The sequence below is a fragment of the Gymnodraco acuticeps genome, unplaced genomic scaffold (assembly GCF_902827175.1).
Source record: "Gymnodraco acuticeps unplaced genomic scaffold, fGymAcu1.1, whole genome shotgun sequence".
NCBI lineage: Eukaryota > Metazoa > Chordata > Actinopteri > Perciformes > Bathydraconidae > Gymnodraco > Gymnodraco acuticeps.
Window position 1 is genome coordinate 25,993 of NW_022991356.1, and position 25,558 is coordinate 51,550.

At 40.4% G+C, this 25,558-nt stretch overlaps 1 protein-coding gene across 3 annotated transcripts; it reads right to left on the minus strand.

Moving 5' to 3' along the window:
* Positions 1–41: 41 nt before the first annotated feature.
* Positions 42–13,287, minus strand: sgsm3 (small G protein signaling modulator 3). Of its 3 annotated transcripts, none has more exons than XM_034240654.1 (21): positions 12,964–13,287; positions 8,693–8,775; positions 8,366–8,451; positions 8,060–8,123; positions 6,686–6,897; positions 6,377–6,484; positions 5,979–6,122; positions 5,611–5,806; positions 5,220–5,365; positions 4,711–4,944; positions 4,356–4,538; positions 4,042–4,197; positions 3,876–3,930; positions 2,697–2,746; positions 2,413–2,565; positions 2,263–2,333; positions 1,933–1,981; positions 1,723–1,808; positions 1,500–1,622; positions 1,101–1,161; positions 42–968 (listed from the first exon to the last, which is right to left on the minus strand). In XM_034240654.1, exons 2-21 carry the CDS (start codon positions 8,697–8,699, stop codon positions 885–887), a joined length of 2,268 nt encoding a protein of 755 aa, XP_034096545.1. In that variant the 5' UTR covers positions 8,700–8,775; positions 12,964–13,287; the 3' UTR covers positions 42–884. The 3 variants fall into 3 exon arrangements, with proteins under 3 accessions (XP_034096545.1, XP_034096546.1, XP_034096547.1); XM_034240655.1 differs by lacking the exon at positions 12,964–13,287 and adding an exon at positions 11,644–11,662; XM_034240656.1 differs by lacking the exon at positions 8,693–8,775 and having other exon boundaries at positions 12,964–13,286.
* Positions 13,288–25,558: the final 12,271 nt, after the last annotated feature.

The window sequence follows — 25,558 nt, forward strand, 5'->3', positions numbered from 1 at the left end:
AACTAAAGGTAATCAGTAAGTAAGAATGATAAAGTCCCATGTTAAATCGCTTTAACTCGCAAGGGCACATTTAGTCACAAGCAAAATATATATTCACGTATATACAAAAACATAACAAATGACTGTATAGGCTATTTCACATTTATTTATAGATTGTAGCACAAAAAAGTATTTATCTGCGTCATTTACATGTCATACGAGTGCAGACTTCACTACCACTGATAAGGTAGCACACATAGCCATAATCTTGTATAACTATTTGAAAAGGCTTTACTTGGCATGTGCAACATTTAGTAGTTAATGAAATGTTTCGTAGAGTTCATGATATTTGAGGTAACTAACATCCCTCTCAAAAATAATTTGTAACTTTACAGCTCCATATTTAGGAATGTTCTGTTTTGGTCTTAATATCTGGGTATTTAAAGGTTAATGTGGCATTTAATACCGTGTTAAAGGTCCAGGGTTTCTCGTGGTGATGACCCGCTGCTGTTGTAACAACTAATGAAAGAGAGTGAACGCTCACTCCTGCACAAAACATGCACTCGGCTATGAAAGCTGAATGTCCAGCAGGGAGTTGTATACGTACTGGACACACGAGAGCTCCAGTTTCATGGGTACAGACTCATCTGTACTGCAGTGTTTTACTATATCGTTTTGCACCATGTAGTGTAATCTCCTACAGAAGTAAAATAAAGTATGCACTTTAATGCACACATGTTTCAGAACTGGCTGAACAGTGACGTGACCGATGAAGCAGTCACTTCCTGTAGCAGACAACAGTGTCTTAATTATAATTGACAGTCTGTAAGTGACAGATAAGGAGACATCACACAAACACAGACAGGAGGACGCAGTAGGATTCAGACGAGTGTTTCTGTGTGTGTCTAGCCATCAATGTCCCAGCTGAAGAGATGATGTTTCACCAACATGTCCTGCACTCCCTCCTTCAGGGGTCTCTGCTCATTCTCCTGGGAAAGACATCAAAGCAAAAGATTTTTTAAGAATATTCAAAGATTTGAAATAAATATTTAAAATATAAAGAATCAATAAAGTATACCTTACAACCACAACAAAGAAGTAAAATGAAGTGTTGGGCTCACCTCTTTCTTGTCAGGTAGCTCACAATCTTGGGAGAGGCTGAAGGCAAACTTTGAAAGCACTCTGAGGAGACAACAATGGTAGACTGCTTATTGTTGTTTTTTTTGGACAAATAATGTGTCCATATTTTTACTCAATTTCATTTTTTGTTGTTTAAAGTCCTTTTGGGGTATAAACTAATATGTTTAAACTGCTGGATTATGTGCGGTACATGTGGAAGATACTGCAGTGGAGTATTAAGTACTTAATATGGCAAGCAAGCTTTGGAAATGTAGTAATACGTTTGCCAGTGGTTTATCCTATTTAGCCATTTCTGCTTTTTTGCTTGCTTGAATTTTCCACTGCAACCAACTTTGACTTGAAAGATGCTCTAATCTGAGATCAAAACAGGTGTTTCTTACCTGAGCTCACACTTGATCTGTACCCATCCAGGACTGCGGAGGAAGGACCATGGATGATACCATTTCTCTACAGCGGCCATGCTGGAGCACAGCACCTCCAGCCACAGGTGGAGCACCTGCTCACTGATGGGGAAGATAACCGTTAAGAACCAAACAGCCCCAGTGTGTGTGTGTGTGTGTGTGTGTGTGTGTGTGTGTGTGTGCAGTTCTCCCGAGAACTCACTTTAAGCCGACGCAGACCAGAGACCTAAACTTGACATCCATCTGAGCGTGTGCGCTGTCGTGGCTCATGTTGACCGACTGCACCGCCTGGGAGGAGCAGACAGAGGGCGCTCAATTACTTTCTACTAACATTCATTCCTAGAGGCAAGCTGCACATTAAGCTGAAGAAAACCCAATTACAGATGTTACACATTGAGTTAAGGACACTCACCCTGTACAGCAGCTCCTCTGGTGTGAGTACTTTCCCATCTTCGTCTAACCTGGTAAATACGGCAGAGAACAAGTCGTTATCTTATTATGCTTCAGGCATACACACTGAAAGCCGATTCCACTTGCCATTGCCAGAGCACACTTTAGTTCTAACTGAAGGTAAAGGGTTAGATCCCAAGTTTGTTTGGTTATAAACCGGTTGGCTTTCTATCCAAGCTTTTTGAGCGAGAGATTGTATTTTCAAGGTAACAGGGGTTATGTAATTGATCAAATTGTCATTTTGTGGGTGAAGCATTCCTCTTGAATGTTTATTTAAAAATAAGGGTTTTACCTGTAGGTTTTACACAGCACCAGTCTGGAGTAGACAGAGTTAAAGTCTTTCTCTACCTCTCTACTGGCCGCCTGAGAGAAAAGAGAAAGGGATTAGTCCCATGATGAGTTTGATACACCTGCAATATTAAAAGAAATATGAATCTCCTACCTCTTCAACGAATAACCAAGGATGACAGGGCCCTCCCAGTAGAGATGTCTTCTTGAGCCCGTGCTGAAAGATGGCCTTCAGGGCCGGACACAGTGTCCCCCGGGCCAGGTCCGTCACTGCCTCCGTCACAGAGTCATCGCCTGCTAATGAGTACTGGGGACAGACACAAATACTGAAGGTGAGCAGAAGGAAAGAACAACATGGAGTTAACATTCAAATACTCGTCTAAAAGTAAGCATAAAAACATCCTTTCTCATTAAGCGGATAATTAACTGATTCCATACCTCTTTGCTTCTTTCATCTAGGATCTCCACAAACTTCGCTGGAAACCAACCTGTTAGAATAGAAAATGTCAATAAGCTGCAACAGTATATAGTAGTGCTGTAGCGACGCGTCGACTTCAAAATATCGTCGACGACATATTTCCGCGTCGACGCGTCGCTACGTCGTCGACGACATATTTCCGCGTCGACGCGTCGCTACACACACGTGGGTCACCCAAAGCAACAAGCAGTTCGCAATCGCACTTCAAACACAATGGAGACTGAAACGGCTACCACCTCCTCCTCACAGGATTGCGCACGAAGCCCTCAAACGAAAACATCTCGCCCTAGGTCTTCAAAAGCATGGGAATATTTTAAAGTTAGTCCAAAACGCAAAGATATTTATATATTTATATCTCACTGAGACATTGCCTAGACCGGAAGCAGCAGCTAGCTGTGGTGGCTACCATTAGCAGCTAGCATTTGCTCTCCGATTTTTACATAAAAATTGAATTATGGATTATAAATTCAATAATTTTTTTATACATAGACGTTAAAAACCTATGGATTAACAGATTCAGCCGCGTTTTTTCTCATTTTAATGCCATTGAACACGTCTTTTGATCAGATTGACAGCTACGGCGGTGAGACGATCTCCCTAGAAGCTCTGAAGGTACGTGTTGTGATGACAGTATTTGCTTCCCCTGTCGCGAGTCCGGATCACTCAGTGATGATACTATGTACCTACATAATCTGTGGAGTCTCAGCTTTAATCGGATATATTGTAAGTGCAACTATGATAAGTAATAAGGGTACTTTTATCTTGAGATCTGTGCCAATGTCCGTTAGCATTTTTCGCTCAGGGGTAATTTAGATGCTTCTTATGAGACTTGTGTTTTGTTTTGGTAAACATCGTTTGTATCGTCAGTTAGCTGAGATTATTTCCGTTAATCTGGTATAACACATTAATAGGTTCTTAAATATTAAGATCCCCTGAGACACAGTGTCGTGAAACATTTTTTTTTTACATTACGTTTTTTATGAATTGAACAACAGAAAAATAATCGTTAGATTAGTCGACTAATCGATCAAATAATCGCCCGATTAATCGTTTTCAAAATAATCGTTTCCCCCCAGCACTAGTATATAGAACCAAAAAGATTCAACACGGTGCTGATGCTTAAGAAAAAGCCCACACACCTCTTAGGCCATTTAGCTCTCCAACCCAACAGTGTTCATCCTTCTGTGAGATGATCTGAAGGGGAAAGATGGAAAATACAGCTGTATCAGATTCAGAGCGAAAGGTTAGAAACCACAGAAAGCTTTTTTTTGGTTTCCGTGAGTCATCGAGCAAGGCATGACTCACAGTGATGATGTCATTCTTCCTGAACCCCAGCTCGTCGTCGTCGTGTCTCTCAAAGTCCAGCAGAGCCTTAGCCCGCCTCCGTCTGGTGCGAGAAACTACAAGAAAGTTCTCATGGTCTCGCTGGTGGCTCTCCATGGAGTAGTCAGGAGTCAGCTCCTAGAGAGAAGGGAGGAGTTTGGTTATAGAAATGAATAGCATTTAGTCTAACATGCCAGGAAATAACGGGAGGCCCCCTTCAATTCTCCTGTTATTTTGCTTGATACATTTTCCATGAGACATACACACTGTCCCTGTGCTGCAGTGTGAGAACTCACAGCGCTGGAGTGCCGAGGGTCCAGACAGTGAAAGTGCTCTGCAGTGCGGGTGATGGCCTCTCGTAAGGCTGCCACCAGCTCTGTCTGCTTGATGTTCTTGGACTTCAGGGTCTCTGCTTCATCCTCCCCGAACAGCAGGGAGCTCAGAGTGGACTTCCTGCGCAGAGACTGTCTCCTCACCGCCTGAACGCATAAACACAGGATGGTTAGAAAAAAATGTTTTACAGTCAAGATTAAGGACACAGACTTAATTTGCTCAGATCATGCGACTCCAGTTCGCACAGCTAGACACAAACTTGACGTTGCTTGTTTATTCTATAATAGTTATTCATATTACATACAGACTGAATCTGACCTTGTTGAGATTGGTGCTGTATGTTGTGTTGTTTCCATTGCTGAGCTGCGCCTGTTCGTTGAGGATGTAGGCTTGGTGCTTGTGCCGGTGAGCTTCCAGTGTTTCCTGGGTTAGCGACCCTGTTAGCCTCATAGCCTCCCCGAGAACTGCGGGCCCATCTCGCAGCTGGCTCGGCAGGTCCGACAGAGTGTTAAAGATGGACGCAGAGTTCTCTGATGATACAAGCTCCTCCTCCTGGGAATGAAGAGTAAAATATTCAAGCATCAATAATCAACAAAAACTGTCATTTTGAGGAAGAGACATAGAATAGTTGGTGTTAGATGTTGTTTTCTGGCATTATACAGTACGTGTGTCTGTTAGCAGACTTGGCTGTAAGATGACTTTTGGATAATTTAAAAAATAAAATCAAGTAGGTTACTGACCACACTGAGTGACAGAAAGCCTCTCAGCACAATATTAACTGATTTAAGAGTAGAAACTCACAAAAACAAGCAGTTTAGTGCAATTACCTTGATCTTCAGCATGCCCAGTGTGATCTGAAAGAGAACCAACGAGCCCTGGTAGAAGAGTAAGTCCCAGATCCTTAGGAGCAGACGGATGTCCACCACGCTGGCAAATGAGGTCAGGAACCAGTGAAGTGTGATCAGCGACAACTCTGCATGTGAAGAAGGAAGGATTACAAACTGTATGTTATATGCAGTTTATACTCAGCTCTATATTCCAAACACCAATTCTATCATAAGATCGAGTTCCCAAACAATTTATTTTCCTTTTTTAATAAAGGTTCAGCAGAAGGATCAAATATGGTGGTAACAGTTTTTTTTTAAGTTAAATTAATAGTAGTTAGTATGCATTTTGAATGCCCATGTTGCCTCTCTGACTCAACACCACACCCCCTACCTATGTCATGCTCCTGGAGAAGACGGTCGAGGGCCGGCAGGTACTGAACGATGAGCTGGCGGAGAACCCTCTGGTCTGTTTGGACACCCAGCAGAGTGGAGCTAAAGTAGGCTGGAGGGAGGAGGTCTTCGATCAGGGCACACATCATCCATAGAACATCCTCCTCCTCCAGAAAGAGCAGCAAACAGGAAACCACCTGTGGGGGAGAACACATAAGTGTCAGGACAACGACAAGGGTATCAGTGAAGGTGGAGACAGTAAAAAATAGGACGAGGATACAATGTATAACATTTGAGGAAGGTGCTTCCTACAACTGTGTGTTTAATTATATGAGTGTAATGTAGTCTTTCTGTATAATGTGTTCTCACCATGCCGGTGCCCTGACAGTACCCGATGTCTGGGTAGAGCCAGGCCAGGGCTCTCAGTACCCGCTTCAGCCTCGGCACTCCTACACTGCTCATGCTACAGAAACACGCGTTGGTTGGCATCGTCCGCAACAGGTCCTTGTCTATCTGAGGGACAGAGGGGAACACAGAACAATCACATTTCAGGAAAGAAACATGTCTTACAAACGACATGTCACGTGTTAAATACATAATACAAAATATACATTTAATTTAAATATGCCAATAACGATGATTTGGTTGTATTTAAGTAGCCGTTTTCAACTTTAAATAATTATTACACATGATCTCAAGAACTATGCTTAGTAAGAATTCTGCAATGGGTTTGTGTTTGGTTAGATGTAATTAGATTGTGGTTTTACCTGTTTAGCAGTGCTGGAGTCGTCATTGGAGCTGTTCTTAATGACTTCTCTGTAAGAGATCTCAGAGGTCCTTTTCTTCTGCAGCGCTCCAGCCAGGCGCATCCACAGCTAACAAACAAAGCATCTTTACATCACTGTTTTGTGACTTTGGAGATAACAAACATGTAATACTCAAAGGCATCTGGAGCATTCTAGTGAAAACTATTTATTTTTTATATCAACAAGGGACGGGCTAATGTGGGTAGTATTGTAGCCCAATGTGTAGCACTTCCAATTAAACAGTTGTCCCTGCTGAGCCCCTGTCCCTACCTGTGGTCTCATGCTGTGAGGGATACCCCCCAGCACCAGGGAACGCAGCCGCTCAGAGCGTGAGAGGACAGGATCAATCAGATCCCAGGTCAGGTCTCCCACAGTGTGGTTGTGGGTAAACTCTAGGTGGGCTTGCCAGCGCAGTCGCTGCTGGGGGTCTTCACGCTGGGGGGAGCCTTCAGTGCCAAGCCTGGACCTGGGCTTCCCATCATCTGTGAGGAGAGAGTAATATATGGGGGTGAGCAGTGTTCTCTGTAAACATAATATTATTAAAGTAAAGCCCAGTCGAACTCTTGAATTGAGGAATGGGAAAATAATATCAGGTATAACTTTATCATGCTATTTGTAAGCAATAGCATAGGTCTCAGATATATAAAAAAATATAAGAAACATGTATATGAAGTGTTTTGCTCAAAATACCAAACAGATCACCCATTCTAGCCATGCCTCATATCCCTCTATTTCACTTCCTGTTTCAAACGTGCTGCTTTGGGGTATAAAGTTTTAAAAAAAAAAATTTGATAAAAAAAGAAAAGGAGGGGGCTGAGCTCATGCGGGAGATGCTACCGGGAGATGCTACCGGCAGATACTGCCTTGATGAAACGCCATATCATGGATTATCAAGGATTATCTCTGAAACAGTATGGAGCTCAAAGGCTTTCTCTCTTGCCGGTTATACCACAAGGTGAGTTCCTTATTTCCTGCTTCTTCACACACATGCTCTCCAGTACAGGTTAGCTCTGAGTGTTAGCGATGCTAATGTCAACACCGACCATATTACGTCCAAAACAGTTGGGCACTGTTTCTGATAGCAACTTTCTGATAGTGCCGTGGGTCCACATTTCCAATATTATGTCATATCGGACGCAAATCTGGATCAGCTCCGTTGTAGCCCCGTTTTTAGAGATTTGGGTACGGAGGAAAAGAGAGAGGGTTTTATTTTCTGACGCTGCGTGAGTTCCCCAAAAGACAGGGGACACATCTTTATGTATACAAGACATCAAAAAGTGCATTTTGCATGATAGGTCCCCTTTAATGTAACCAAACATAGGGATATGGAAGGAAAAGGAAGGGAAGTGAGTCAGGGGAAAGTTATGTTGATAAGAGATAAGTGGTTGAATAACAAAGGCAAAAATAGACCTCCCTTTATAGGAGGCATTACATGTACTGTAAAAAAGAAGAGTTCAAATGGTACAACACATTTTCCCCTCCCAGGCATAAAAGACAAAAGTTGCACTCATAACTCTGCCATCAATGCATTTGAGTAAATAATGTAGCTACTGTGTTTATTGTGTGTTTTACTGGGATTTAGGAATTTTACAAGTGAGGAGAAAATAAATGAAGGAGTTTGTGAATGTCTCGATGTGAGGATACCTTCAGGGTCCACTCTGAAGCCAAACTCATCATACTGGAGTTCAGGCTGTCCTGAGGGTTCTTTCTGTAGAGACAAAAGAGAACATGCAGTTCATTCGTAGATGAAAGAGGAAACGTGACTGTGAAATACCCGTGAAAGCTAGTTTTTGTCTTAATATTCTGTCCCTCTATCAGATGCCTCACAGATTGTTACTTTCATTTCTCCTCTCATTCCAGAATTGTCTTTTTCTCCTTTCAATATGTTTTACTGTCACTCATTCATGTGAAGGTTTGCACATTAAACAATAAATAAAGACATATCCTCACTTGATGGTACTTGGCCAAAATATCCTGGGGCCACATGCTCGGAGTGAGAGCAGAGAAGGGCCCACCAGGGGCTGGTGTGTAGGTACCTGAGGGAGAAACAGATTGTTAGATACAAAAAAACTAGTACTTTAATAGAAAAGGTGATAAAAACTATAAAGGGCATTTTGAGAATGGCAAAGTATGTAGAAAACTCAAATGAGACGTCACAATATATCCAAAGTAAAGGCAAAGGCATTTATCGTATTGTATTAAAAAAGTACATGTAGAGAAACCCGTCTTCCCAATGAATGTTATTTTGCGCCAAATCGATACAGAAAAACTCTTTACCTGACATTTTGTTGGTAGGAGAGTGAATGGACTCGATTCGCAAAGTCACTCTGGTGAAAGGAGGTCAGCAGATAGTGCTCACTCTGTAGAAAGGACAGAGGAGGAAGAAAATCAAAAAAAAGGTTTGGCGATTCAATTCCAAGGTGATCCCAAACCCTGCCACTGTGAGTCCATCTCAAGTCAAACCATCTTGTATCCAAGCATTGTTCCTTCTTCAGGCTTTACTGAAGCAAGAGATTCTGAAGTTCTGCACAGTAAGTAAGACAGAAAAAGATCAAAAGTTCCCATCAGCAAAAACACGTGGGTTTGCTGTCCTGGCTCCAGGATGGTGGAATGAACTCCCCATTGACATCAGGACAGCAGAAAGCTTACACACCTTCCGGCGCAGACTGAAAACTCATCTCTTTCGACTCCACTTCGAGCAATAACATTACTAACAAAGCACTTATATACTAACAAAGGACTGGCTTATCTAAAGCCAGTTGAGTAGCACTTGAAATGTTTTAACTCTATGAAGCCTGATGTACTTATATGATTCCGTTTTCTTCAAGTTTGTGTCTTCTTGGTCGAATGCACTTATTGTAAGTCGCTTTGGATAAAAGCGTCAGCTAAATGTAATGCAAAGAGAGAAGGAGGGACTTTGTTTTCTCATGGCCATATGACTGCTGTACAAACCGGAGGCTAGTTACTTTACTTAACTCTGTGAGTGTTCTCGATCTATTTTTATACCGGTACAAGTCCTTGGGCAAAGATTAACAACCATTCAGTGAGACTAGGGCTGATTTTAAATCAAAATCGTGATTTGAAATGATGCGATTATCAAATCGCAAAGCCTACATTTTTATTTGTATTACATTATTCTTTTTTTTTTGTTATTGTGTGTCAGTCATCCACACCAATCAGAAGTGCTGTGCTCCACATGTACCATCCATTGTTAACCAATCAGAAGTGGCCCATGATAGAAGGTGATAGACAGATTGATCCAATCACCTGCCAAGTATTTTTGAAAGTGCCTGCCCTTATCCAAATGGCTTCCAATGGAGCTTTAGATGCTTTGGTGAAACTATCTGAGTCAGGTTAGTAACGCTCCATCACATGTTTCTATTACAGGGTGAACCTTAAACTGAAGCTTGACTTTAAAGCAACCCAACGGAAGTTTCATGTAAGTTTAGTTCTTTCACTCGTAGCTCGGGCTGCGGGGTGCTAGAGACGGGAGCACGTTGATACGACCTTCCTAGCCGGAGATATGGCCGCATTTTACAATAGACGCTTAAAAAACAAATATCGCAATATTTGTTAGAAGAATCGCGATTAGATTTTTTCCCAAAATCATACAGCCCTAAGTGAGACTACTCATCATTTCCATTTAGTCAACAGCTTTTCCTTTATGAATCACAACTGTGCTAGTCTTCTTAGATCCCCATTTGGTCAAACAAATAAATCACAAAGTCAATTAAATGGATAGAAGTGTCCATGCTCTTTCTTTTCATTTAGAGGTCAGCTCAGGCTATTGGCCCACTGGCTATTATATGCTTGAATGACCATTCCATAAAAGTCTAGCATCAGACATTTGCTGCATATGAAGACATTCAAACTGAAAGTGAGAGTCAAAGGAAGCACCTCAAATATACCTGCAATGAATGAGCTTTCTAAATGAGTTTGAATCGCTATTTCACTTCCAATCATTTGTTGTATAAGTTCTACGTCAATAAAGCTATTGAGTAAGGGGAGGGGGAGTTGGAGGGTAATGACATCTTGCTTTCATGTTCATAATCCATATTACAGTTAGGGGGTTTAAAGGGGACACAATTAAGAATGTAAGCACTTATAAACCATGCACTAACATACATGGGCAGACATAAGAGCACAACAAGCGTAACCTGCAACGAGGCTCACCAGCATGCAAACACCCTGCATGCCAAAATGATTCATTCCAGCAGCGGGCTTGCAGCATTTGAAGAGGGATTTAGGACTTAAGAGAGATGAGAAATCAATTTGAGGTTTGGAGGATGGCCAAGTACTTTCGGGCTAGCTCTGTGTGTAGCTCAGGGATTTTGGAGCGACTCTCTTACAAGAACACGAACCGTTTCAATCACCTGCCAAGAAAACCAACACGACTAAGCCCTTTCCGCACACATATGGACAATACACTGCAAAATGGTGCTGCAGCGGGGAGCACGAGTTACACATTAAATGATTAGCAGACATATTTCCACACGGGTGGACAATAAGGATTTATTGTTTTGTACTAGTTAATACATCAATTAGTAAATGAACATAAATAAATCAGCCATTTATTTTGCATCCTCAAATATGCAAATTGTATCAAACTATTTAGTTTACAACATGATGGCTTGTAGCTTGGTGGGTATCAGATGTTACTGTGGTTGACGTTACCCTCCAAATACATATCTTCAAAAATATAGGCTCCAAAATGTACATCAAATAGTTTTCTTCTTATAAATAAGATATTCTATGAAATGTATTAAGTACAATTTAAAATGTTTCTCTCTCTTTCTCAGTACATCCTTAATCCTTTTTAATAAATACATGTACAGGTTACAGAGCAGAAATGTTCACCTAAAAATGTGATCAGCTGACGTATCATCATCTTCATAAACACATTGAATGTTTAGTATTCATCTAAACAATCCTGCATTAATGGGCTCTTGTCAAAAGTCCGATACAAAGAAAGCAGCGCTGCCCGATGGTTCACAACAATGCGGCCAAATACAAACAATACCAAAGAAACAGCAACTGCAAACTCTGCCATTGTTAATAAAAATGTATAATCTCATGATGTGAATCTCCTTACAGAATATATGAAACTCCCGGAAACAACAATACAAAATAAAAAAAACTAATTAGAGGACATGTATATTAGGATGTTTTACAATTTCACTCTGAACACCACAACATATTTTCTATTATTGAGGAGCGGCTGCTCTCACCTGTGTTTGCACAGTGGGCTAACACCCCTGCCGAAAGTAAAACAAAGAGTAACATCCTGCTGAACAGACAGGCAAGTAAAGTCTCCCTTTTACTTCAGCAGAGCAATTTCTAACGTGTCCAGCCCCACGACACCCCCTCCCCTTCCCGACACCCCCTCCCCTTCCCAACACCTCCTCCAGTTGTTCCTGAGCAACCACAACAATAGTGAGTCATTTTCCCCTCGTGTGAAAACACCCTCCTACACAACCATGTCTCTCTTTTACACACACACACACACACACACACACACACACACACACACACACCACACACACACACACCACACACACACACACACACACACACACACACACACACACACACACACACACACCACACACACACACACACACACACACACACACACACACACACACACACCACACACACCACACACACACACACACCACACACACACACACACACACACACACACACACACACACACACACACACACACACACACACACACACACACACACACACACACACACACACACCACACACACACACACACACACCACACACACACACACACACACACACACACACACACACACACACACACATTGAAAGGACCTATACTGTATATAACAAGAGACAGCTCTAAAAACAATTTCCTTTTAAGCTGAGGTGTTTTTACGGAACCACAGATTATTATTTAAAAAACATGATATCAAATAAAGCAACAAGTGACTCATCTGGTTTCAGTATTCGGGGTTGATCAAAGAGGAAAGCAGTGCCTGCTATAATGTAACATAAAGATATTTACTTTAAACTAAACCATAAACCAAGATGGTATGATGCTAAAAATAAATAACGGTTGTTAAATAAAGCCACAAGAAATTAAAAAAATATATCACTCCAGCTGCGAAGGAAGTATTTAGCAAACTCGTATGTAAGTATGTAAACATTATGTCGATATGCTTTAGACAGCAACATGTTTCATATTAAGCTAGCTGGACGTTACGTCAAAGGCTCCCTGCTGACGTCAAAGGCAGTCTATAAAATTAGGAATATTTACATGTTCAATGGCAACACATTTGACCTACTACATTGACATGTATTTGTTATTAAGCCACACAAAACGTGCACTACGACAATAAACAATGTTTATGAATTGATTTAACTACTAACATTCGTCTCAAGGACCAATGTTACATTAATGTATTCACTAAGAGTTGTCAGCTGTTAGCCAAATATGCTACCTTTTGCTTTTAGCCAACAGTTAACGGTACATAGGCTACAAAGGTGGACAAGAGCCTGCTAGCATAGCTTACCGTGACATTATTCCAGTGGAAGCACAATGTTATAGTTTGTGGTTTTCTAGCGTTAGACAATTGTAAACGCCATATGCTATACCATCATACGCCTCGTATTTGTGATTGCACCTGCTAGCGACGTGTCTCTCCGCTGTATCCTTACACGCTTAACGTTTTCCCCTTCCTATCCTGAAAAGTAGTTCCAGATCCCGGAACTACACTTCAGAAAACTGAAAATATCCTTCCGCAGAGGAATAGATGACGTAGGCACACGACGTCTGTGCCATTCATTCTTTAGTTTCCTCCATCGACGCTGGTTCGCTCGTTATGTCATTCATTCATTACAGCCTACAGCCCCTGCACAAACACCAACCAGGCACAACAGTACTGGTCATAATGTTAGATTGATTCAATCAGCAGCACCTTTGGACATGCTTTTGTTAAACAAAAACCTTGTTATGGAAGTCTGGGCGTTTGCATACGTATGGTGGGGGTGTTTAGTCTAGCGTTTAAAAAATAATAAATGAATGACGTGTTTAAACCTTCTGAATAATACATGTTATAAGACGACTGGAAATAACAGGAAGATGTATTAATATATTAATGTTTGCTTAATATTGTTGAACGTTTAAGAGAAAGGTAGTTTTCAAGGTTGCAATTCAATTTAGATGAATTGGTATTTGGTCAGTAGTAATTACATTGGTATTATTACTTGTATCAGTTCTAAAATTGATCATGGATAGACATGATCTGTAATATTGAATTGAAAAAGAATATTGCTTTTGAATAGCCTATACATTATAGAAGAAGTGGAAAACATGGTTGTAGCATTCATTCATTGTTTAGACAAGATAGTGAAAAGAGACCTTGAATCTCTTCTTTTAAAAACTGTTAGGCTGATGGTGGAAGCATATTGCTTTTACATAATTGCTCCACAAGATGTCACTAGTGTAATACATACACAATGTGTTTTACATTGGCACATGTTATAGCCTAACCATTAAAAGGAAGACCTTACAGTATGCAGTATGTTTTCTAACAGCCCCCCAACAAGCCTCCATGATCCACATGCACTCACCAACGCTCCCTGAACCACACACCTCAGATAAGATATAATAATTAAGTCTGGTGTGCTCCTGTAGTCCCAATTGGCCTTAGGGGACAGTGTTATTTCATGTTGGTTGGGAGTCAGGCTAAATGGGCATTAAAACCAAATGACCATCTATTGTCCTATCTATGAGATGATTCATGCGTGACAGGAGCTGGCACTTTGGTGCTGGAGCTGCACATTTTTCACAGTGAGAGACTGCATTTTAATTTCTTCCAAAGAACAAGATTATGTGGCTGTATGTATGTGTGTGTGAGTGTATGAAAAGTAAGCACATGTTGCATGGAGCCAAAAGACCTTTAAAATGCAAATCACTAGTATCTCACTCTTTTTTTGCATATTACACTTAGTTCACCCCTCCTTCGTTTTTGCAATCCTCTTTTGTCTCTATTGCCACACACACACACACACACACACACACACACGTCCTTTTTTTCTAAAATATCTTTCACCTTACTACCCTGTCCTAAATCTCTTTCACCCTTCTGTATCTGCCCTATGACACATCACTATGACGCCTTTCAGTTCATTCTAACCCTCCTGCATTGCTTTATAGTCAGTTTGCTGCACCATGCCACAGTGAGTCATATCATTACAAATACTGCAGCCTGAAGCCGACCTTGCCCACAGCTTGTCAAATAGCCCAAATAAGGCATTGACCCTACTGTAATGTGGTTAATTCCCTTTCTGTCACCTCCATCCCTCTACTCCACCACCTCTAGTTCTCATGTGTCTGGCTGTCTCTGTCATGTTTGACAGAATGATGGGCAAGCCCTGGATCTTACACTGCGGTTGCTATGACATCAGGCAGAGGCAGAGAGAGGCGGAGGGAGATGCCAAGGGACGACTGAGGAGACCGATAGAGATCGAGAACCAGAGAGGAGGGGTGGGAGAAAATGTTGTAGAGGGAGGGGAGAGAAATAAAGAAAGGGAAGTGTGGGTGAAACAAAAAATACGAGTGAAAGATCCAAAGAAGATACAAAGGTGTGTGTGTGTGTGTGTGTGTGTGTGTGTGTGTGTGTGTGTGTGTGTGTGTGTGTGTGTGTGTGTGTGTGTGTGTGTGTGTGTGTGTGTGGCTGAGGGAAAATAAAATGAAGGGCAAGCGTAAGGTGGTGAATAAGGAAAAAAACGGTGGTAAACGGAGTGGAAAAGTAGAGGCAGGAGAATAAATGTGGGCTGAGAACGGCTGATATATTGTTCAAATGAAGCAAGAGAAACCTCAGGCTCACAGCCTTGGCTTGGTGTGTACGTGGGTGGGTTTTAGTCAGCTCAACAGCTTGCACACACACAGATACTGGTAAACATGCCCAAGTGTTATTCACATGGTTATTGGATCAGATGGAAGATATCATTGATCTGGATGACTCAGCAGCCTGCCAACAGATAGTTAGGAGAGAAAAAAGAAAAGGACCACTTGTTCACACATTTGCTGCAGTCTTGCAGTTTTTCTCCAGAACAGAAGATGGTGCTGTTGCATTACATCAGTCAGCATACAATTAGCTCTGCTTGTTGAGCATATTTGAGTAGATTATATTGTATATTTAACTCTTGTATGGTATTCGGGTCTGTGGGACACGTTTTCATTATTTAGCTAAAGATAAAAGAAAAATGATATGATACAAAAAAAATGTAAACCCACATTCAATGACCTTGGGTCATTTTCTGTGAAGAACATATATCAGAACACATTTTCAATGACCACCCACTGCACCCCCTACACATACATTACAGGGTATCCGGGGCTAACAAAAGTGTGAAAATTGTAGGTCCCGTGCACCTGTCTGGGCCGTGTGCGTGTGTGCGTGTGTGTGTGTGTGTGTGTGAGACTTTTGTGTTTCTGCCCCTGTCATTCCCGCACAAGGTTGCAACATTGTTGATAAATTCAAGCACAGACACCTGTCTGCTCTCACATTCCCGCATTGTGTTTTGCGGGACCCAATCTTTATTCTTTTCACACTCTATCCCAGCTGCAAATTTGGGGCAAGACACAATAAATAAAGCGTCGCCAGTTTGGGTCCTTATCACAACTGATCAAGATGGCCAACAGATTCTCTGCTCAGAGGGCCTTGCATATGATTCTGGACGAGAGTGAACCATTTGATGATGAGGAAGAGGAAGAGGCTTCAGAATGCGAGGATCACATTTCTGAGAATTCAGAGTCTGACAGTGACTTTGAAGAAGAGGATGAGATTGAGCATCAGCTAGTTACAAAAAAAAGACGAGCCACAGGACCAGCCGGTCAGCGGGCAAAAAAACAAGTAGCACTTGAATTCATTAATGTGATCTAACACATGTAAAAGAGCAAATATTAACCATACTGTTTATATTGCTTGTAATTGAGATGAAGTAAACATCTGTTGAGTATTTTAACATAAAATAGTTTGATTGTGTTGAATTGAAGCCCAAAAAGGCAGCGGGTCCACCAGACCCACGAACACCGGCTGAGTAACAAAAATATGAACACCATACAAGGGTTAAATGTGTGTTTGTGCCATCATCTGCGCATGTGTGCAAGCATGCAATGATGCGTATGAAAACAGGCTTGTATGCTCACATCTATCAGTGCTGTGTTCATGCGTATTCATCGATGTGTAAGCATGCATACAAATGTGTATGTACTTTGAAATATGCACAGTATGTGCCATGTTTTTCCAGCATGCATAATACAATCAAAATGGGGGCAGGAGACCTGTGAGTCCTCATTCTATTATTTTCATATGGAAACAATTTGAACTAAAATGAAACAATTGAATGAAACATGATTAAGGCTTCTGTACAGAAATGTTTTGGACACCCTTTAAGCAAAACAGAGTGCATAAGTTAATGCAACCTGCATGATGTGGCCTCTGCCTTTGGGATCATTTATGCATATAAGGCAAGGATAGACTAAGCTGGGCTGGGTCTCTTAGGCTGGATCATGGAGCTTCACGCAGCTGTTCCCCCGGTCTCAGAGGATCTCTCCTGTGATGAGGAGGATGGAAGCTAAAGGGCAAGGGATCTGAGGCTAGGTGCAATGGCAAGTGATTTCTCATGGGTGTTGTGATGGGAGTGGCTTCATTTATGATTCTGCATTGTTACATCTATACTGTATGTGGGGTAGAGCAGGTCAGGCAATGAAAAGGAAATATGTTTGTCCCTGTGTTGCTAATTTGACATAAAAGAAAACATCTACGTGTGATAAACAGAAATATACATGTTGTTAACTGTTCCTTACTTCTGGGTTATGGAAAAGGAGGAGGAAAAGATACGTGAAGGAAAGGGTACACACATATTGACAGGAGTCTCATGACACCCATGATTCTTTGATGCACAAAAACCTACATGTTCCTTCTCAGGTTGTTTTATCATGTATTAAGGTCAAGTCATTTGGGAAATGATGCAACGAGAATCCAAACACTTTCACTCACTCTAGGGGTTGGTGTGATGGAAAAAAGGTGAGTGTGATGGTGAACTTGAAAGGTCGAGAGAGAACAACACAGTGAATGTTGGAATGAAGCAAAGGAAAGCAGAAGAGCTCGATTTACAATGTGAGATTTACAATTCAAAGCCAAAGAGGGAGAGAGAAAGTAATCATAAAGCCACATCAGAATTTGTAGATGCTATTTTCACTGCAGCACATAAAAGACCCGCACTTCAATAAAAAACATTTTGTTTTTCTACTTTAACAAAGTGCTACAAGAAACCTTTGAACACCTGTCTTTTCATAACAGGACATCTGTAATCTGCTAACATAACTACAATGTGGTATCGATTGCAGCAATCACTTGATTGCAATTTGTATAACCTGTAAATGATGTAACCAGTGGTAAAACAAATAGCAGACATTGCAAGCAACATATAGATTTGTAGGCAAAGCCACACTTCATTCTGTCCATCTGCTGTGGCCATTTGTCAGGTGGGAGGCCAGTCATTATTTGTGTTTGTGATGGACAGAGACAAATGGATGTTATGGCTACATAAATCCCTCCAACCTGACCCCTCCCTTTCTGTATTGATGGCCGTGAATATAATGCTTGTTAACCCTTGAACCCCTTGCTCAGTATGTTACAGCGTCGGTTCAGATTAACTCGTAGCTGGCAGATACTGTATGTCTAAAAATAGTATGATTCACAATCCATTATAAACTAGAAGATTATCCAATCCATGCCATTCTACAGTATGTCAATACTCCAGCAGTACACAAGTGAGAACAGGGGATGTAAAAGACCGTATTTATAAATCGCATAACTGTGGAATTGTTCAAAAGGTAAGCATTACAGTTGAGTAAATCAGTGTCAATGCAACCCCATGCAGCTCCCTCAGTGTTCCTTAACAATGGTTGAGTTACTTCGAACAAGAACGTATGAGTATTAGGAGTGGTATGGGCTGAAATAGTTATGTGGCGTACCTCCCTGCCAGTCAGTTGTTTAGGGAGAGGGAGTTTCTAAAGGATCACCGTCAACCAGGATTCCAGCAGAGGATACTATTGTATATTGGCTTTAGGGATTTGTCTTGCACACAGCCCACACATATCGCCCTGTAATGTTGGCATCTTGGAAAACTCAACGTATAGCTTTAGTCCTATAAGACAGGTCGTCACATTTCAATTTCACACTTCATAATAAGCTATGCAGTATGTCTACTGAAAGCAGGAGTTTGTTTGACAGCTTGCCTAACAACTGCTTATTTAATCAACTCCTGCTTCTCCTGCTGTGTCAATCATAACATTTCCTAATAAAATACTTCAGTATAGTAATGTCTGCGGTTATGCTTGCATTCATAATGATCTGCTGTGTAATGACATGTCTGCTTTTGCCTTATAGGTGAACCGCTAGCTTTTGATTAATCACTTTTAATTTACTAGATGGCATATTGTAGTTTGAGCTTTATTATTCATTCCAGTTTAACGTAACATTATGTTAAGGTTAGTGGATGAGTGTGATAAGTGACAACAAATGCAAAAGAAAACATTGTTGGAGAATGTTTTTGTGGAAAAACCTTGAGCTAACTGAAACTACAATTAGCAGAAATAGATGAATATGCTAATAGCACTATCAAGATGGATTGATTGGTTCCTCTAGCATTATGTTTACAGAGTAAAAAGGAAGAGAGAGGAACCAATACTAGGGACAGAAAAGGTCTCTGGGGAAAAAAGGGTAGGATAGAGATCATGACTTATGTCTAAACATCTGTGCATGTGTGCCACATCTACAGTAATGGTTTATATTTGTCACTTAGTGCTGCTAAGAGGATACAAGAACAGTGTGCTCTTCCATCTATACGCTGACTTATATTACAGTTACAATAATCATGAGTACACAACCACTCTTCGGCCTTGAAAATAATGGATATAGTTATACATTCAGTTGGATATGAAGGCCTAATGGGTAAAAAGCAGAAGGATAAGGAAAATGTAAGAGAAAGACCATCAGTCACTAAAGTTGTTTAGGGTCAAATTGCTAAATCCACATTGTTGTGAATGTCGTGATGATGCTAAATAACAGATGGCCTTTTGACAATTTAGATTGTCTGATATTAATCTTAGTGTCTGTAATAAATTAAAATATCTTGGACACTTTATTACAGAACAAATGACAGATGATGAAGATATTTATAGGCAATGCCGCATGATGTATGCACAAGCAAACATTCTCTTACGTAAGTTTGGTGCATGTACAGATGGAGTGAAGATGTCTCTGTTCAGAGCATATTGCACACCGCTCTAAACGGCACATCTGTGGTCAAACTACAGAAAAGCAAGTTTACGGAAACTTCAAGTAGCTTATAATGATGCCATGAGAATATTGCTGAAGAGACCTCGATGGTCTAGTGCAAGTGAAATGTTTGTGGCTGCAGGAGTCAATATTCTACAAGCTGTTTTAAGAAATCTTATGTATAAATGTATTTACCGGCTTAATGACTGTGATAATGAAATCCTCTTGGCCTTATCGAACATAAGGTTTAGTACTACACGCTACCAATCACAGCTGTGGAGACATTGGTATAGTTGTCTCTTTGTAGGACACTGATTTAAGTTATTCTTAAACTATGAATTATTTGTATGCTGTGTATGTAATTTATTATATGTAATGTCTTGTCTTTTATCTGGACCCTGAGTCTGTAATAACGTTTTCATTCATTCATAGTGTTCTTGCCGTCTCTGGTGTCTCAATGAAAATAACTTATTTTGGTTAGTGTACATTTTACATACTGACAATGTAAGGAAATACTATAACATAATGTAATGTTGTCTAAAAAATATATATGTATACACTATATAGGCTCCTTTTTAGTTTTTGTCTGTACCATCATACAGACCAGTGTTTCTCAAACTTTTTCATACCAAGGACCACTTAACCAATAAAAAAAACACTCGCGGACCACCTAACTCCACAAATATAAAAAAACACATCGTTTTTCTAGAACATATTACAAATCGCCTGAAAATGGTACAAACAAGTGGCAAAATGTTTGATGAAGGTGTTGCGCTGGGCTATATCATGCAATCGAAAGTGAAACTTAACCTCATTCCGTTGCGGAGATATTCCCACGAGAGTGTGGAAAACTTAAATTTATTTATTTATTTCAAATAATAAATGTTACCAATATACTCACGGACCACTAGGGGGCGCTCACGGACCACCAGTGGTCCGCGGACCACACTTTGAGAAGCACTGATACAGACAAAACCCTCTCCCTTTTAATATTATCTAACTATGTTTTATGATATTTTTGTATTTATTGCTCCACCTTTTTCCTTTTCATCACCCTCCTTCAAAGCTAATCTCCACATTAGTTTGCCTAATCTACCTGACCCCTCTGATGTCTCCGAAAGTTGGCAAATGTTGCATCAACCATCAAATACAAATGGTATGTAATGACTTGTGGTCACAAGTAGTGTAGTAACAACCTCATTTCAATAAACGTGCAAACCCTTAGGCAAGTACTGAAAGGGACACCCATCCCCCTCTTCCTCTTGTTGCACCTAATTGTCTATTTAATTGAAAATTGGGAACATAAATGTTGAAACCTTTAGTGTCTGAGGAAGGTCTTTTGGCTTGCTGGCACAGATACAAATCAGGAGCAGAAGGAGCACACGGCGATGGTAATCACTGATAATAGGAATGAATAGGGTCCCTGTAGCCCTGATACACATCCGCTGATAGAGACAGTGCTGTTTACTTTCTGTCAACACAAGCTGCTGATAAATGCTGTTGGGTCTCTGTGTGTGTTTTTGCAGTATATTTAAAACAAATGGAAGAAGGAGTAACTGTGTGTCACAACATGAAGAGTATGCATTGCAAGCAGTGAGAAACATGTGTCCCTATACACAGTTATATTACTGCATAAGAGGTCATGGTCAAATGTGTTAGTGGGAGTATGGCTACGTGCCCTCCAGTTAAAAGAAAGGTCACTTAACCTTTCCTTTATTGCTCTAGGGTAAGAGATCACCCAAAAAGCTCTCAACATCCTGTTTACTATAAGAAAAGCCACAAAGCAGCTCATAGATCACACCATGTTTTATGGAATTCAAACATTTACCGTTCAAAGAATAACAATCATCCACATCATCAAAAGACACACAGAGACTCTAAAATTGTGCAACCTAAGAATTGATTAAAACACTGGGAGCCATTTGAATGGAACTACCGCCTGAGATGCTACCACCGAGACTTCATTAAACCCTGTTTTGAGAAAACGCATCCCGGTGGGTATCTGATCCGAACAAGCAACACTAATGCCTTCCAGTTTTAATAACTCCACATGTAGGTAAAAAACATTCAATATTTCAAGGATAAATAGACATAATTAAATACCTAGATTTTGGTTAAGACTCAGAGACATTCACCGACAGAATGTACTAGTCTGCTTGAGGGCATGTTCATTATGTGCATTGTTATACATGAAACCTTCCAAATATCAGCTCACACATGCTTCCTGTATGGAGAAATCTTAAGCACAGTTTGATAACGACATATTTACATTATTTTTGTATGTCTTTTAACCGCAGTGGTAACTAAAAAAATATGATGTTTTAATGAATGCCCGAAAGTAAAATAACAAATGTTTTAACTGAGTTTTCTGCTGATATAACTTCCTGAGGAAACTTTCCTTTGGCACATTTGACAGTGATAGTGTTGGATATGTCTGTAACAGCTGGGCTCATCTGAATCCAGGCATTCAGACTTGCCAATTTTTCTTGGTAGGTCTGTTCAATTGCTGAAAGTGAGTGGGGGGGATCTGTGAGCCGCCACCTTTAATTCACATGCAAATCACAAGAAGACGAGGAGGCAGGAAGAAGAAGGTGGGGATGGAGCAAGACGAGACGAATACAAAATAATACTGAATTCTCAGTATTCATGATGTTATGCAATGTCTAAAATCATAAGCCGTAACATGAAGAAAGACCTTTTTAACACCCATTTCAGTGGAATCAACCCAACTCTGTGGTAACATCTCCTTCAGAATGCAACTGACTTTTCTCGTTAGGATCTCATGCGTGTCTCTATGCATTTTAGCATGTGTTTGAAAAGGACAATGCAATGAGCTTTGAGCGAATGGTTTATTTATTGCTGTGAAATGGTGTCTCATACTGAGGGGTTGCAAAAATAAAAAAGAAACGAACAAGCCCTTTAAAGGTAAACACAGTATTGTGCCCTAATATATGTTTTAGTGTGTCTGCATATGTGATGCCGTTACATTAGATGTAGTTCCGTTATAGATTGCATGAAACCGGTTCAGGACTGTTGAGTTCCATTTGTTGGGGTGCGTACTCAGTATAATCAATTACACATGAGCTTGTTTGAAACCAATACTACCTTTCATCCTCAAAACCATTTAAAACAAGAAAAAACGTCTCGTCTTGTTTATAATTTTAGTCTTAACTTAATACCCGGTAGGAAAGCACTTGTCAAGTCTTAATTGTGTAACCACCGGTGATGTCACAGTGTACTGACACCCTGGAGTACACCTTTACATCACTGCCACAAGGTGAATTGCTAAACCAATATAGGTCAGCAAAAACAGATTATTTGTTTGTTGGTTTTCCTCATCAGAAGAGTAGTAAATCCAGAGTGCTGTGTTGTTGACTTAAAGGTAGTGCATATGACATTTAGAGCATATTTTATGAATGAGTAATTGCCTCCACACGGCTTTCAACATGCGAACAATGGCAACAGTGCTGACAGAGGTAACAATGGCAATCGATGATGGCTTATGACGGCGTAATCAGCATTAACCATCGCATGAGCCAGTGCAGAGTGGCGGACATTAGCCATTGGGAAACACACAATCAGGGACTCACATGCACTAACATACATGCATGGCCAACCCAGCTATAATTAATACAAATAACGGAGATTGAAACACACACAAATGGAGAGTGACCTGTTTGGATGCCATATACAATGATATATTCACATAGCAAATGTGTGTTTGCTGCTATATTAATACTCTGAATTATGTATGTATAAAACCCCTTAGTTGCTTTTTTAGATTAACATTCTTCTTTCCTTTAGAGAATAGCAAACAAGTAAATACTTCTCTCTTCATTTGAAAAGCCAGCTTTCAGTGCATGCTCTACATGCTAACTAATGAATGCTGAAGGGTTTTATTTATTTATTCATTCTCCAGATGTGACCTGACCCTATGAATATGATTAAGTGCATATTGCAGTGCACATTTCCGTTAAGCCTATAATGTGTACCTTTGAGCAGTAGATCATATGCTTTTCATCAGCTGGACTTCAGCTTGATACATTTTTATTAAAATCTTTCTCCCATATGATGTTTTCAGTATGAGAGTTACTTATTAGCTTTATTATGAGTAGGGTTTATTTGAAACACTACCTAGTTGGTGAACTCAATTGCTTTGTACATAAAATCACTGAGACTGGCTGAATTACTTTTCCATTACCTACATTAAATGGGGTGAATAGAATTACTTTACAAACTCAAAAGCTTTCAGTGCTCATGCATTTTCTCTTGGGACAACTGCATTCTATTTAAAGCCAAGTAAGTTACCGATTGTATGACAACATTCACATTGCAGTGTGAATTGTAGAAAAAGGCGCAAGAAGCCTGTAAATGAGAATGAATGTTTTGAATGTATTATCAGTGCATTGCTCTGTTTTTCAAGCAGACAGAGAATGCTTTGTTGAGGCAGTGTGTGCTACCTGGGTTTGATCAAATATTTAAGATCGTTCACCTCACTCTTCCTTTCTCCAGCACAGGCAGGAAATCAAATATTGAATGTCTGTGTCTTAATAAATAACTTTACCATGCTGCACAGTGCACATAGTTACACACGGAGACACGTGTGGAGCGAGCATGCATGCAATTACACATGGACACGCAAAACACAAAAAGGATCACAGACCAGATGAAGACGACACTAAATACTTTTGAAATGCACACTGTCCTTTCTCAAGATCCTTTGGCCAATTCTTTGACTGTGGATAAATTGATCAAGAAGAGGTTTAACCTAAAGTCATGCTGCCTAGTTATGCCTTTCCTCCCAAGCACTGCAGTAAACATGAAGCCACAGGGATTAGAACATCAGGGGGATAAAACACTCTTCTCCTTCTTTTTGATATATGCTGACATGTTGTATGTGCAAGTGTGTGTGTAAAAGATAGGGGGTACATTGCATATGCAGTGGAAGCACTGGTTTGATGCACTCTGGGCATTAAAAGAACATGTGACATGACAACAACTGACTGTTTCTGGACACAAGACAGGAAAGATTAGACAGTTTTGAAGTACATTTCACACAGTGATGCGATTACTGCAGACATTTGAACTCTGAACCACTCTGCTTTCCCCGGGTTCAGCTGTTCGTTTGTATTTCTGAGGTGTTGGACATTTGAATCACTTGTCCTCTATGTGAACCTCCCTGAGAATGTTATGATATTTTCAGTGACTTTTTGTGAGATCTGACATTTATACTTTATAGAGCATTTTTGTTCCCCTGATAATATATCAGGTTCTCCCTAACCACATTAGTGCTTCCTGGTGTATGCTATGCTAAGAGGCAGCTCAACAAACTAGCTAACGGTCAATATCCTAAGGTGAGGGAAAACCCAAAGGTCAGCTGTGAAAACTCTTCCAAATGAAAAAGCCCTGTTGACTAAGAAGAAAAGGCCAAGAGGGGGTGATACAAAAAAACCTTCTTTCCACTAGATTGTATCAGGAAGTAAAAACCTCCGAAATAATAATACCACTGTCTGTGTCTTTTAATATGCCTTAACCACAGCTCTGAGGGCTTTTTAGGTCTGTGGTATTCAGAGTTGTTTTCGTTAGCTTGGCTGCTAGTTAGCTATATATTTATCTTCCTGTTCATATGAAAATCAACGGACAGAAAATATGATACCTTGACAAAAGCATTGTGTCCAGTGTTGTTGGTAGCTCTTAGCAAAAAAGAAAGTTTGACAGCAGCACCAACAATAATATCAAACGCTAAAGGGGAGGGAAGATATCTGTTTCCGCTGTTATATTTAAGAAAGTACTCTTTCTGCAACTAAGATCT

What these genes read in the sequence shown, in the direction of transcription:
- sgsm3 (XM_034240654.1), bottom strand. An exon ending in GGAAGAATGACATCATCACT is followed by an intron (nt 3,931 to 4,041) that starts GTGAGTCATGCC and finishes TTTCCCCTTCAG; the next exon opens with ATCATCTCACAGAAGGATGA. An exon ending in AGAGCTAAATGGCCTAAGAG is followed by an intron (nt 2,747 to 3,875) that starts GTGTGTGGGCTT and finishes CTATTCTAACAG; the next exon opens with GTTGGTTTCCAGCGAAGTTT.